A 13,326-nucleotide genomic window follows, 5' to 3' on the forward strand; every position below is an offset into this window, starting at 1 on the left:
TGGTTGGTAGCACAGTAATAGATTGACTTTCTCACCTTTAGATCTTTCATTTGATCTTGTCCACACTAACAAAAAAGACACAACCCCACCAGACTCTCAGCTGTTCCTTAGTCTAGATCAAAACCACTCAGGGGATTCTAAGTCTAAACTACAGGTAAATTTTGCCTAACTCTCACTTGAATTGCACACTTACAGAAATCAAGACAGTTTGTTTATTCTCTGCTAATTTAATGGGTAGCAAGGTTAGAACACTTCTGTATTCTCCAGCCAAGGGGAACTAAAATGAATTGTCCTGCTTCAAGTGAAGGAGAATGGACCAATTTATTTCTGAGATCAACAGGGTGCTTAAAGTGCAGAAACAATTTGCTCAGTCCTGTGTCAGAACTGAGCAAGAATTTGTGTCAGAAATGCATTCACATTTGGAGTTTAACAAGTTTACAAGCTGTGAAGTGGGTCTTTGGAAGAATCTTGTGTCCTGATGTGTCTCCCAACCCTGCTGCAGTTACTATGGCCTTATTGTCTGGTTCCCTGACATGATCCGCTATTTCCAAGACGAGGCATATGATTCCCGGGTGAAGATCTTTGATGAGGAAGAAGTGTCCCATTTCACCTTCAATTTCACCCTGGAAAACCAGATCCACAGAAACGGGGAATACAGGAACGACAAGTAAGTGAAAAGAATTTGCTTTGATGCATTCAAACTGAAATAAATTTCTAGAAAGCTCTTTCTTTCTTTTCCATTTTCCATCAACTTGAACTTCTCTGTTGTTCTTTTGGACACTCAATCTAAATCTCTCAAGTCCCAGAGCAGGTTTTGAAAGACAAAATATTTTTTAATCATTTTTTCCCACCTACTTTGCCTCTGTCGCTGACTTCTGCAGAACCCAGGGGATGCCATTGAGGAGTTCTGCTTCCAGCAGCCCTGAGCTGGGATCAGGGCAGCAAGTGCCCCCCTGGCCGTGCTGGGCAGCCCTGCGTGCAGAGGTGACTTCTTTTGCCTTAGCCCACACTGACATCTACTGGGCTTGGGCAGCCACTGGAAATGAAATTGCTGGTGGATTTCCGAAATAAAAAGCTATTTCTTCTTGAAGTCTTCTATATTAATTATCCCAGTCTCCATCCTGCTGCCCATTAGTGCAGGCTGGGCCATGGCCATGCGGGGTGCTTCTCCCACTGCAGTCACTGTCTCCCGAAAAATGAATGAATCACCTTCTCTTTTAGTGCTTTGAAGTCAGTGCATTTGCTCCAGCAGAACATCATTGCTTTTCTTCCCTGTGTCCTCCTATTTGGGCTGGCCTTGTTTTTCCTTCTGCATCCAGCCTGGTCCCCAATCACTCTATGTTCCACAGCAGTGTAAAGCCTGGTCATTCCATTACTACCATTCAAAATCCCAATAAAATCCCAATAAAAAGGAAAAATATCCCTCTGTAATTTCTGTGATCTCCTTGCCCCAGGTAGACCTAACGGGATGCTGCTCCAGCTGCCTTGCTGGAGGCAGCTCCTCCCTATATTCAGCGTTACACAAAACACTCATTGTTTTAATCTTCACAGCTGAAACCACATCCCATTGCCCAGCCAGCTTGTTCCAATCCCCTCAGAAATAATTTCCTTGTTATATATTTGATATACATTTGTGAGGGACCCCAACATGTGTCCTCATGTCCTTCCATACACCTTCCCTACAGCAAGGAGCTGAGCTTGATGATGCAAACCTAGCCTTACAATTCCTGTCCCACAAAAGAAAGTGGTTAGAAGTGGATGTTGGTCAGATTTAGAGACTGGGGACATTTTTCTTATGCCTACAGGAGGTGCTGAATTTTCACTAACCTCATTGAGAATTAAGGATACTCAGCACTGGCTGGCTGAAGACATAAAACTGATGTAAATCACTATTCCCCCACCTTGGCCCTCTCCATTTCAAATACTCAAAACCTCATCAAGCTATGTTGCAGTAATGCCCAGAAATTATCTCAGAATGGTTTACAGCTGTGTTTGCTGTTAGCTAAAACTCCATGGATCACCAGGCCATTGCTCTCTGAGTCTTCTAAAGTTGGGTGTTAAGAAAGCAAACTGCAGGAGGGAAAATGTTTTTTAACAGCCTTTAGGAGTAAATACATTACAAGGAGTAAATACATCACTGAGAAAATGCAGAACAGCTTAAGTTTTGCTGTAACCTGTGAGACCCTCTACATGGAGCAAAACACTTGAATAATCTTCTGGTGGTATTTGTGCATTAATAATTTCTGTTAGTAGGCTCAGTCAAGAAGCCCTGCAGTGCTCATTTAAAGGTGTAAACAACCATCACGTTATGCTGTGTTAAAAGTGCTCAATTCAATTAAGCTGCAGAGTCTATCTTAGAAGGCTTTTTTTCATCTGGTGACAGCCATGGCCTCTTTAACTGGAGCAATAATGCTTGTTCTTAATAGCTCCTTACATCTCCTAAACATGTCTGTGCATTACCTAATACATCTTCTCAGTGTTCCTGCAAAATCTCACAGGTAAATCAATATTGTGTCATCCTTCAGGCAGCCAGGTCAGACATGTCACACTTCCCATCAGAGGAGAAATCAATCACCTGACACTGTTTATTATTTTTAGTGAAATCCGTTTTCATTACATGGTAAGTAATAAACCTCAAACAGAGATGGTTACAAGCAGAACTCAGATAATCTCCCCACTCTCTCCAGAATCCCTGCTGCATTTTCACTTAAAAAATCACTTTGAGTTTAAACAACTGTCAGAAACCTTTCACCAAATGGCTCAATAGGCTCCTGATAATGTCTGGTTTTATTTATGATGGAGGAAGGGGGAGACTAAGGAAGGCAGCAAGGTCAGCTTATGAAGGAAATGCCCTGTATTGAGTGAAATTCTGTCATCTTCAGACAGATTACAACTGAACACGAGAGGATTTGTGTCCCCTCAGCTTTAGAAGCACATTTTCTCAGATGTGATTATTGTGAGGAATAGAGAAACTGCACAAATCTTATAAGATCCATGTCTCTTCTAAAAAAATACTCTTCAGACCCTTCCCTCCTAATAAAACACAGAAGCAACACCTTTTCTGTAAATGACACTAGAAATTAGAATTAGTGCTCTGTCTCTTGAAACAGCCACTGCACACCTATACAGTACAGAAAATATCTTAAAGCACAGAGTGAAGTTCTGTTTCCTGCCCCACAGATTTATTGGCATGAAATTCAAGGAGGTGAGATTTGAGGATTCATTATTTGAGGATTGCTACTTTGAAGATGTGAGATCCACTGAGACCTTCTTTGAAAACTGCACCATCATCTCTACTGTCTTTTATAACACCGGTAATGGGATTCCTGCTGCGGTGTCATTTCTGTAACTGGGAACTTTTTTTTATCAGGAAACTATTTTATTAGAACTATTTTATCTGCTTTCTGGGAGAAAGGATGGTGGGGATCTGTGTGCTTGAGTGTGTGCTGGGTAATGAGAGTGATGCTGGAGGAAAAGAGTGTGATGCATTTGGAATGAGACCTCAGATGGCTCCATCAGTGATTTTTACCCCATGGCTTCTGATGTCTCTGGGTGCTGTATGGGAAATGCCAAATTCTGTGCTCAGGCAGGTTAAAGTGATGGCAAAATTCTCTGCACTTTACAGCTCTACTCAGTAAAATTGGCTTAGAATATAATTTCAATCCACCGGCAGTTGAAGATCGTCAGCAGTAAAATAAGTCACTAATTTGTATCAAAAGGCACTAATAAAATTCACTTTAAAAAGTCACTAATTTATAAGAAAAAAAAAAAGCTCTTAACTTCTACTCTAATAAAGAACAAAGGATAATGCTATGAGAACCAAAGCCTGCATTGCCCTGTCCTTGTGGCATGGGGATACTGATTCAGGTGACTCCAAAAATATAAGGAGCGTATGAGCTTGCATCTGCCAGGAGCCAAAGACTCAGCTAGAGTTTGCATCTCTAATAAATTTCCACTGAAATAAATATTCCCTGGCCATTTCCATTGGATGAGAAGCTTCTCTTGGGCCTTTGGTTTGGTCCTTGCTGTTGTATGAGGAGAGTTCAGCCAAGCAGGGTCAAGCCTTTGCCTCTTTCCCTCACAGATCTCTACGAACACAAATTCATCAACTGCAGGCTCATCAACAGCACCTTCATGAAGGAGAAGGAAGGCTGCCACATCGACTTTGAGGAGGACAATGATTTCCTCATCTACCTGGTCAGCTTCCTGGGCAGCCTGTCTGTGCTGCCAGGCAACATCATCTCTGCTCTGCTCATGGACAAAATTGGGAGGATAAAGATGATTGGTGAGTGGGGATGGTGATGATGGGGCAGGACAGGGTGGAGCTCAGCCCTGCAAACAGCCCAGCTCAGTGTGAATTTGTCATCCCCAAAGCAAAAGGAGCAGAAGATAAAGTCTAGAGGGTCAGGCAGGTGATCCATGGCAGTAAATGATCTACTCCCCACCTCCTCACCCCGCTTTTCTGTGTGTTTGTAACATTTTTTTTGTAATTTATTTTGCCTTTTGTGTCAAATCCTGCATGTTTTTGCAGTGTTCAGCAAATCAGAGTCAGAGCTAAAAAAGGAGCTCTTAGTCCTGTTGAGTTGCTGCTGAAGTCCAAAGCCTCTGTATAAATAAATGAACATTTTGCTTGTAGCAATGAATATTCACAAAGGTTATTTGATGTGGCAGCTTGAGAGCCTAGGAGTTCCCTCTTTTGGTTCTTTATCTGATTTTCAAATGATTGCACAAGCAGCTTCAGAGACCATATGGTAAATTAACTGACCATGTCACAGCCAAGAAAGGAGCCCACTTTAGCATCATGGGAGTAAGTTATCAAGTTATCACCTTATCAGCTTTATGAATACTTTGGGAATTGCTGGTGTTGCAGCCTCCAGGGTTCAGACCTTGCTCTCATCCCATGATATGGGAATCATGCCCTGAGGGACAGCCAAAGGAAGGTAATAAAATCAGGGATGTGGCTCTGGGCTAAGGGATGAATCACTCTCTTGAGTTCCTCTCTCTCCTCTGAGAACAGAGGGAAGGTTTAGCTCAGCCTCACCTTCAGACAGGTTAAAGTAGAAAAATATTACTGTCTCAGGAATTTACACTGAGGGAAAATGAGCATTCATGTGGTGAATTTGAAAAAGACCCAAACAAACCAGAGGGTCTGTGAGAAATAAATTAGAGGAAGCTGGATGAGAATCAGATTGTCCATCCTGCAAACATGTCAGCATTTCAGCATTTTCATCTGGAATTGAGATGACAGCTGGAGCCCTAAATGCTTATTTCTCCTGCAAAAAGATGAGAACAGGACAAAAATTAGTAATGACATGCTAAAACGCTTCACTATGGAATTTCCAATCGAAAGAGCCTTCTGGCATCCCACCTGTATCACTCTGTGGAACATATTATTTCTGGTCAGCTTAACAGGAAAACTGAATTTCTCCTTTGTGTTATGCGCCTTGCTGGGGCTTCAATTTGTTTTTATCACGTTCTGCCAAACTTTATCTTGTGCAAATCAGCAGATCTTTTAGTGCCTAGACCAGTGCTGGGCTGGTCTTTTGCAGCAGGGGGAATATCCACAGCACACTGTGGGGATGTAGTCTGGCCTTGTACCATGGAGGAGAAGGGGACAAGGAGTCCTGCACAGCAGCTTTTCATAGGCAGGCCACTGCTGCAGTGGCAAGATGCAACATAATGTTCAAATTGAAGCATTTTAGTTACAATTCAACATCCAAATTATTTTGGATGATGTGCTAAATTGACTCCAAAACTACCAAACAGAGAAAATTGTTTGCTTTCCTGGTAATAAATGGGGATATTTCAGTGATAACAGAACATTCTGGTGAAAAATAGTTTGATTTTTTCCCAAATTTCATCTTTCAGTTGAAAATTCCCAATGGGGTAGAAAGCAGTGATGTAGCTATTAATATTTCTGAATCTGAACTGTGCCTAACTGAGCATGAATGCTCTCACTTTCTCCCTCGGTGATGTTCATAAAATTATGGCTCCTGTGCAAATGTGCCATGAAATCTAATGATGTTCTTATAATTAAAAGAGACCTCAAGTGCTTCATACAAGTGACTGTAAATTATCCTAATTGGGACTAGAAATGTGTCAAGTGATACGATATGAAACGCACAAGCTTATCACTAGAAACTCAAGTTGAAAAACCTTCACAGTGATGCTTCCTCCTCACTGACTTTCATGTTTACTTGCCTCTGCTCTTCCTGGGTCCATCTGGAAGTCTGAGATGCTAGAAACCTGCTTGGAATTGCCTGTCTTCCCAGTCTTTGTAAAGCAGGACTATCAGCAAGATCAGGTGGACTTTGAGAACATTTCTAGGCTGGTTTCCAGCATCAGAGAGTGACAGATAGATAGGCAGCATCAAGGTGTTTTTGGATCCTCAGAGATTTAATACTTATTGGGATGAAATGCCATCACTTGAAAGCCATCTTTAACAAATGTATTTGCTCAGCTGTTGGGGCTATAGGACACCAAACAACAGGAGCGCAAACACCACTGTTCTCAGGGTGAAGAAAAGGGAATTTTATTTTCTGACTCTAACATTTATAATTTTTTAACAGTGACAGTGGATTGGAGGGTGAAAGTGCCACCTCTCCAATGACACTGGAACAACCAACAGTCTATCAAATTTCTCTTTTTCTATAAAAGAACGCAAAACAATAAGCTATTTACAGAAAGTGCACGAGAAAGTTTGCTGCAAGGATGCGAACGTCAGAAGGCTTAGAAAATCTTAAAAAAATGGTGACAGTGCCACCTCCCCAATGACACTGGACAAACCAACAGTCTATCAGATTAGAAAAGAATAAAAGCATGCAAAACAATAAGCTATTTACAGAAAGTGCGCGAGAAAGTTTGCTACAAGGATGCAAGCATCATAAGGCTTAGAAAATCTTAAAAATTCAGGGCGGCAAGAGTCAGGGGAAGAGTACAACCAGGCAACAAGTTGTGCCAGTGTTTTCCTGTTGGTTTCCCCCTGCAGGCGGCTCGATGCTGATCTCAGCCGTGTGCTGCTTCTTCCTGTTCTTCGGGAACAGCGAGTCGGCGATGATCGGCTGGCAGTGCCTCTTCTGCGGGGCCAGCATCGCCGCCTGGAACGCCCTGGATGTCATCACCGTGGAGCTCTACCCCACCGACAAAAGGTTCTCAGAACACTTCTCCCTTAATCCACACCCTCTCCCTAGTCCTCTTGGTTCCCAGCGAAAAAAGCTGTGTATTTTTATTTATTTCACTTTCACCAGTCCTTCAGGGCTGTGTGGTGCTGGGTCAGAACAGAGCTATTCCGCAAGCGTAGTTCTGCATGCATGGCAGGTTGAACACAGGGATCACGTGGACATATGGAAATTATGGGCTGATAAATCGAAGAATCAGAGAATCATGGTATCACAGAATGGTTTGGGTGGGAAGGGACCTTAAAGATCAGCTAGTTCTAAAATGAAAGAAGTACTCTGTCATTTCCATGGATGTGCATGGAGGTCTGGCCTTTCACATTGCATCCCCATCCTCTCATCATGCCTCATCACCGGGGCAGCCCTCCAATCCAAAACCTGGAGAAAACCATGTAGACAGAGTGATTTGGGACATGGGGAAGATCAAGAGATTTTGGGACAATGTTCTCTGGATTAAATCTTTCCTCATATTATTATAAGCCCCTTTTTGCCTTTTTCAGACTCTTGGGGCAAGCCAGAAATGAAGGAGAGGGACTGTACATTAAAAATAGTGGACTTTTAGCTGCTGGGTGAAACAGAATTTAGAGGAGAACTATGGTGTCTGGTGACAATCCAGTCCAGGCAGCCCTTGGAAGAGCTTTGAGGAGATCTAGAGCAGATTTTGTCCTCCTGTCTTTGGGGAGGGCAGAGGCTGACAGAGTGGGCCATTCTAGAGCTAGGGAGAAGGTAGGATGAAAAGGAGAAATGAGTGCACACAGACATTCTCCCCATTCACACAGACACACAAAACAGCTGCATCTATTTATCTACTGATTTATTCCACCCAGTTTTACTTGCTAGAAGCATAGCCTGGGAAGCATAAGAGCATTCACAAAAATACCCATCCAAACCTTCTGTAGCTGTGCCAGAACCTGCCTCCCAACCATTGCTTTCTGCTTTTCCTCCCCACAGGGCAACAGCCTTTGGCATCCTCAACGGGCTTTGCAAGTTTGGTGCCATCCTGGGGAACTCCATCTTCTCCTCCTTCGTAGGGATAACCAAGGTGGTTCCCATCCTCCTGGCCTCCTCCGCCCTGGTTGGGGGTGGCCTGCTGGCTCTGCGCCTGCCAGAGACTCGAGAACAGGTCCTGATGTGAGCAACAGAGGCCGTGGGGGCTTGCGGGGGGTGGGGGCAGGTGTAGGAGAAGAACAAAAAAGAGCCATGTCTGGAAAACCCAAAACGTTCATTCTGTGCTGTTCTGTCGGCACCTCAAAGCAAGGGGAAGAAGAACCAAGAACAACCCGCAGGGATTTAAACAAAACCATCGTTCCTGACCTTGTTACAGCCACGACTGGTGCATGCAGCCCCCACACACCCCTTGCAGAGCTTGGGAGCCCCCCCTGTCCCTGTCCATCCCCCTGCAAGGACGCCAGAGGCAGACAGCAGCTCCGTGCCCACGTGGAGGACAGACAGGAGGACAGACCCGACCCTCCTGCCCTGCCCAGCCATCCAGCTGTGCTCAGGCACACAGAGCATCCAGGCAGGGCAGGTAACACACCTGCTCCAGGTGAGCTCCAGCCATAGGGCTAACAGTGGCAGATGTGCCCACTGGCCCCAGCTGTTTTGATTTTGGGATTACCACTCCACCCTGGAAGAGTGAGAGTCCTGAATCCTCGAGGATGTGAGGGCGGGTGCTCAGCTGTCTCAGAAGACTCAGAACTTCAAAGCCCTTTACTGTCTTCACTTGGGCACAGGGAATTACTAGACACTTTCTTGCTGTGGAAGAGAAATATCTAAACAATTATATATATATATACATATATGTGTGTATTTACACCTCCTTGCAAACTTACATACACCCATTGAAGTGATCAGCTATTAAAATTTAGGATTTCTAATTTCTGCACCCTTTAGAGGATTTTAACAGTGGCACCAAAACCAAATCCCAGTAATTCAAGTTTATCAGGAGTCACGACCAACTCAGTGACACTTTGCTCTTTACATCAAGATACCAAATATTTAAATGTCTTAGTGGCTGGGAATATATATTTCTATAATGATTAAGAGGGTTTTTTCCTTACAGCTTTCACAGAGGAGAAATTGATATGATATTGGAGCATTCCAAAAACCAAATGTGTACATATTATCCAGCGTAAATAGGGGATTTTTGCCTAATACCTAGAGAATGGTAACTGTGAATTTACCAGCATTTTAGCCATATTATTTGAAGAATATGATGCTTGATTTTCTAATATACTTGGGTCTCATTGAAACACTGTAAGCACAGTTACTTAAAGCCATTTAACTTGTTACACAGGGAATGCACACAGCAAGCTTTCACTGTACAGAACATTAAATTCCCCATTAAGTGGCACAGTTTAGCTTGATATCCTGTGGAGAACATTTCTGAAATTTGTGTGCCCTTTTTATAATACCACTTAAGTCCTGTTGCACCTAGAGGCAAATTGAGTTGTGTATTTTGGGGTGTGTTTTCCTGGGAAACCAGAAGGAAAAGCACCCTGCTCAATAACACACCAGTGCTCACAATGGATGAGATAACACTAATTATACCCTTTGCAACAAGCACAGCAACAGACCAGAATTGATCTGAAACCGCCACATAGTGCAGCTAATTTGTCAAACCAGGATATTCTGTGACACAAAAAAAGTTCTTTTGTACTTTTGCTGGTGATCTCATTTACTTTTTGTTGGATCTTTGTCGGATTTTGGGTTTTTTTTGTTTTTTTGGCAATTTTTTTTTTTTTGGAAGAAAACCAAGGTAGGCTAGGCTGAGATCCTGCAGGAGTGATGTCTCACAGTACTGCCTTTGGCTGCACAGGCACAGCCCCTTGCACTTAGCCCAGGCTGCAGCTGTGGGACTCAGCGTGGCGCTGCTGAAGGACACAGCAGGGTCAGATCACAAGCAGCAAATCCTTGCCAATGAGGCAAAGGCCTCTAATGAGCATCACTTTTATCATTGTGTCAATCAGGGATAAGCACTCGTGGATCAGCTAGGCTACAATGGGCTGCTTGAGAGTTTTGACCTTTATTCTGAGGTTTATGAAGTTGATGAAATCACAAGCTCACATAATAACTGAGCTTATTATGCATCATTTCTTCATTTTATGGGTAGCTTAGGCTTTTTTTATTATTATTTATTTTATTTGTCTTCAAAACAGCAAGGTTCCTTCTCTAAGGTAGGAGTGAATGTAATTATGTCCTTCGGCAGCAGTTCATAGCTTCTGTTCAGAATCACAGCCCAGAATGTGGGTGTTTTTCTCTAAGAATATCCGGTCCTTTTGCATGATGAGAAACAGTTTAAATATGTATTTTAATACAAAAGGTCACCATGACCTTTAGGCTTCATCCATTTTGTTGGGCTGTGCTGGCCAATTGCCACATTGCAACTGGACAGAGGGGGAGAAATTTTGTTTCATTTTCTGGATTATTCATTTGTGCAGCTCTGAGAAACTAGAACCTATTTGTCTAAATATTTACTTTGCATAACATTCCTATTTACATGTCACCCAAAGCTCAAAGCAAACCTGTTTGTGTTCTTCCTTGACATTTTGCAGTGGCATTAATGAAATCATTTATTTTGCAAAACTTCCCTGTTCATTTCCAGAGAAGGAAGAAATTGAAATCATGAGGAGATAGAAATGGCAAGGTAATATTAGGAAATATTATCCAATATTAGAAACCCTTCCTCCTTACAAAATGGCTCTTTCACAGGCTGCTAAACCTTACCCCACAGACCAGCTGGGACGAGGTAAAGAGTAATGGGATCTCATTGTCAGTGTCACCTGGAAATTCTAAAATCCATGGGTCAGTCACTTAAGTGCTAAAGGGATATTGGATGTGTTGGGACAAGGCTCCTACCCCTGGGAGTTTGTGACCAACAGGAGAGAGCAAACACACAGAGATAAAGGATTGTTGTCCTGAGATAAAGGACAACAGTGAGCAAAGAAGGAAGAAAGGAAAAGCTGAGGAGAGCTCCCATCACATAGCAGAGACACACCTAGGGTTGGACTGAATGGATTGCCATGGTTCTCAGCTGAAAGGCAGAGGGAATGTGTGGGAGCCTGGAGATGGCTTGTCCTGGAGAGTCCTGCTCCTTCAGGGACAGACAGATCCGGGGCAGCAGCTCCAGCTCAGGCATTGCATTTGTGACACCTGGGCTGGCATATCCCACCCAGTTCAGTGGGGACAGGCTCAGGCAATATTCCCAATGTGCTTATTTGCTGTCTTTGTCATGGTGTAAATCAGTGTAGGTGTCACACTGCTCTCTCCAGGGCAGAACAGCAGCTGGGTGCAGCCTCCTCTTCACGGGCTGGGGTTTGTTTTGGGCTCAGTTTCAGGCCTTGGCCATCTGCTAGGCTTAGCCTCAGTCATGGATCCTTGAGCCTCAGGCAAGGGAAGATTTCTCCTCAGGCACCTCCTCTGATGGCTCAGCTTAATTTCTGCTGTAAAATCAGCCTTGCCCCTGCTGTTCAAGGGCCAGCACATCTCCCTCAGTTCCCTGCCCACATCTGTCACAGTGACTGTCTCTGTCTGGGATACACTGGACCATCCACACAGAAACCTGCTGACCACAGCTCCCCTGATGGTCTCTGCACAGCACCATCTCCATGGATTTGTGAACTTCACTGCAGCAGGGACACAGAGCAAGGACCAAGGCAGGGGGCTTGCCTTAAATCCCAAAGATCTCTTCTAGAGGATAGCTGGATCTCCTCATGCGGTGTGGCACAGCAGGACAGCCACTTAGCCAGAGACACTGTGGCGTGGGGAAGGTGATTTTAGGGAACCCAAACTGGCCTGCTGTGGCTTTGTGATTTCAGCTGGGAGAGATCCACTGCTGAATTTCTGAGCATGCAGACGCTGCTTTTATAGGAACACCAAGCACTGTTGATATTATTATTAAAGACCAGTGGTGTTACAACAAGAGTTCTGCCTCCTTGTGTTCCCTGTTGATTTACCAGGTTGTGGTATTGTGATTTATTTACTCCAGCTGTGGAGGACAGCTCCTGTTGCTGCCTTTGGCTCTGCTACATCCCAGAGGTGGTGGCTGCAGCTTGTGCTGAGTGGGGTGAGCCCCTCCTTGCCCATATCAACATCACTCTGAAATTCCTTGAAATGCTGTGGGACTCACAAATGGTGGTGTATGGGATCTTTTGGATCATGAGGAGGGTCAGTCTTGGAAAACCCACATCCAGTGGCAGAGGTTCTGCACTCTGGGAAGTGCTCAGGCATCCTGAAGTCCTTCAGTGATGCTGGAGGGGCACTGAGGGATGCTCCCCAAGCCTGGGAGTGGTCCAGCCCCAAGGCTGCCTTCACACAAGGGCACAGAGCAGGACTGCATGGAGCTGAGCATCAGCTCATCTGCATCCATCTGCAGATTCCAGGTCCCTTCCAGGTCCTGCTTTGAGACCTCCAACAGCAGAGTATTCTCTGATGCTCTTAAGGAGTCCTTTTATATTCCCTGCTCATGTCCTTTGACTTTCCAAAGGAGTCACAAAACCTGAGAGGGTATTTTTAGGTTTATTTTGTAGATTTGAGCCCTATGTATTTTATTTTGCATTAAGTTTCTCCCTCAGTTTCTCACCCTTATATTAGCAAATGCTGCTTTTAGGAAGAATCAAGCCTGGGAACTCTGAAGGAAACAAAATGAAATTAATTTCTTTGCTGTATGTGATGCTAGTGCTGTATAAATGTACACACACTGCAAGTTCCACTGTAAATAACACCTGGTGTCGTGCTTTAATGGAAAGTTTCATTTACATGTTCTGTCAGCTCTGTGTGTGAAATAGCCAATTCCAGTCCCTTGGTTCTTTTTCTTCATTTTAAACCTTCTTTTATTTTTTTTTATTTGATCTGTGTCTGGTCATCACTGGAAATTGCAGCTGTTCCAATGGATTTGTTTTTGTTCTCTCTGTCACATTAAAAGGCTGGAAGAAAAAGAATGGCTCTTGTAGTGTTTGTGTTTAATGAACATTTTGAGCCTTTTCACAAGGGCTCTACTGGGTAACTTTGTACCCTGACACTGTAGGGGCTTTCTTTGATGTTTGCTACTTGTTCATCCTCCTCCTTTCATACAATCCCAACTCAATTAAGTCTGCCTTCTATCACAATCCTTTCACACCATGCACTACCAAACACAGGACACGAGAAAATC

The 13,326-nt window shown here is 43.8% G+C and overlaps 1 protein-coding gene across 3 annotated transcripts in view; it reads left to right on the top strand.

The window, feature by feature from the left end:
• SV2B (synaptic vesicle glycoprotein 2B) overlaps positions 1-13,114 on the top strand; it is a 65,240-nt gene extending 52,126 nt beyond the window's left edge. For all 3 annotated transcript variants that reach the window (XM_063169891.1, XM_063169892.1, XM_063169890.1), the window contains exons 9-13: positions 503-667; positions 3,181-3,314; positions 4,085-4,285; positions 6,989-7,148; positions 8,127-13,114. In XM_063169891.1, coding sequence (XP_063025961.1) covers positions 503-667; positions 3,181-3,314; positions 4,085-4,285; positions 6,989-7,148; positions 8,127-8,310 — 844 coding nt within the window. In that variant the 3' untranslated portion in view covers positions 8,311-13,114. The remainder of the gene's footprint in view (positions 1-502; positions 668-3,180; positions 3,315-4,084; positions 4,286-6,988; positions 7,149-8,126) is intronic.
• The last annotated feature ends 212 nt before the right edge of the window (positions 13,115-13,326 follow it).

This window comes from Melospiza melodia, chromosome 15, assembly GCF_035770615.1.
Source record: "Melospiza melodia melodia isolate bMelMel2 chromosome 15, bMelMel2.pri, whole genome shotgun sequence".
NCBI classification, from domain to species: Eukaryota; Metazoa; Chordata; class Aves; order Passeriformes; family Passerellidae; genus Melospiza; species Melospiza melodia.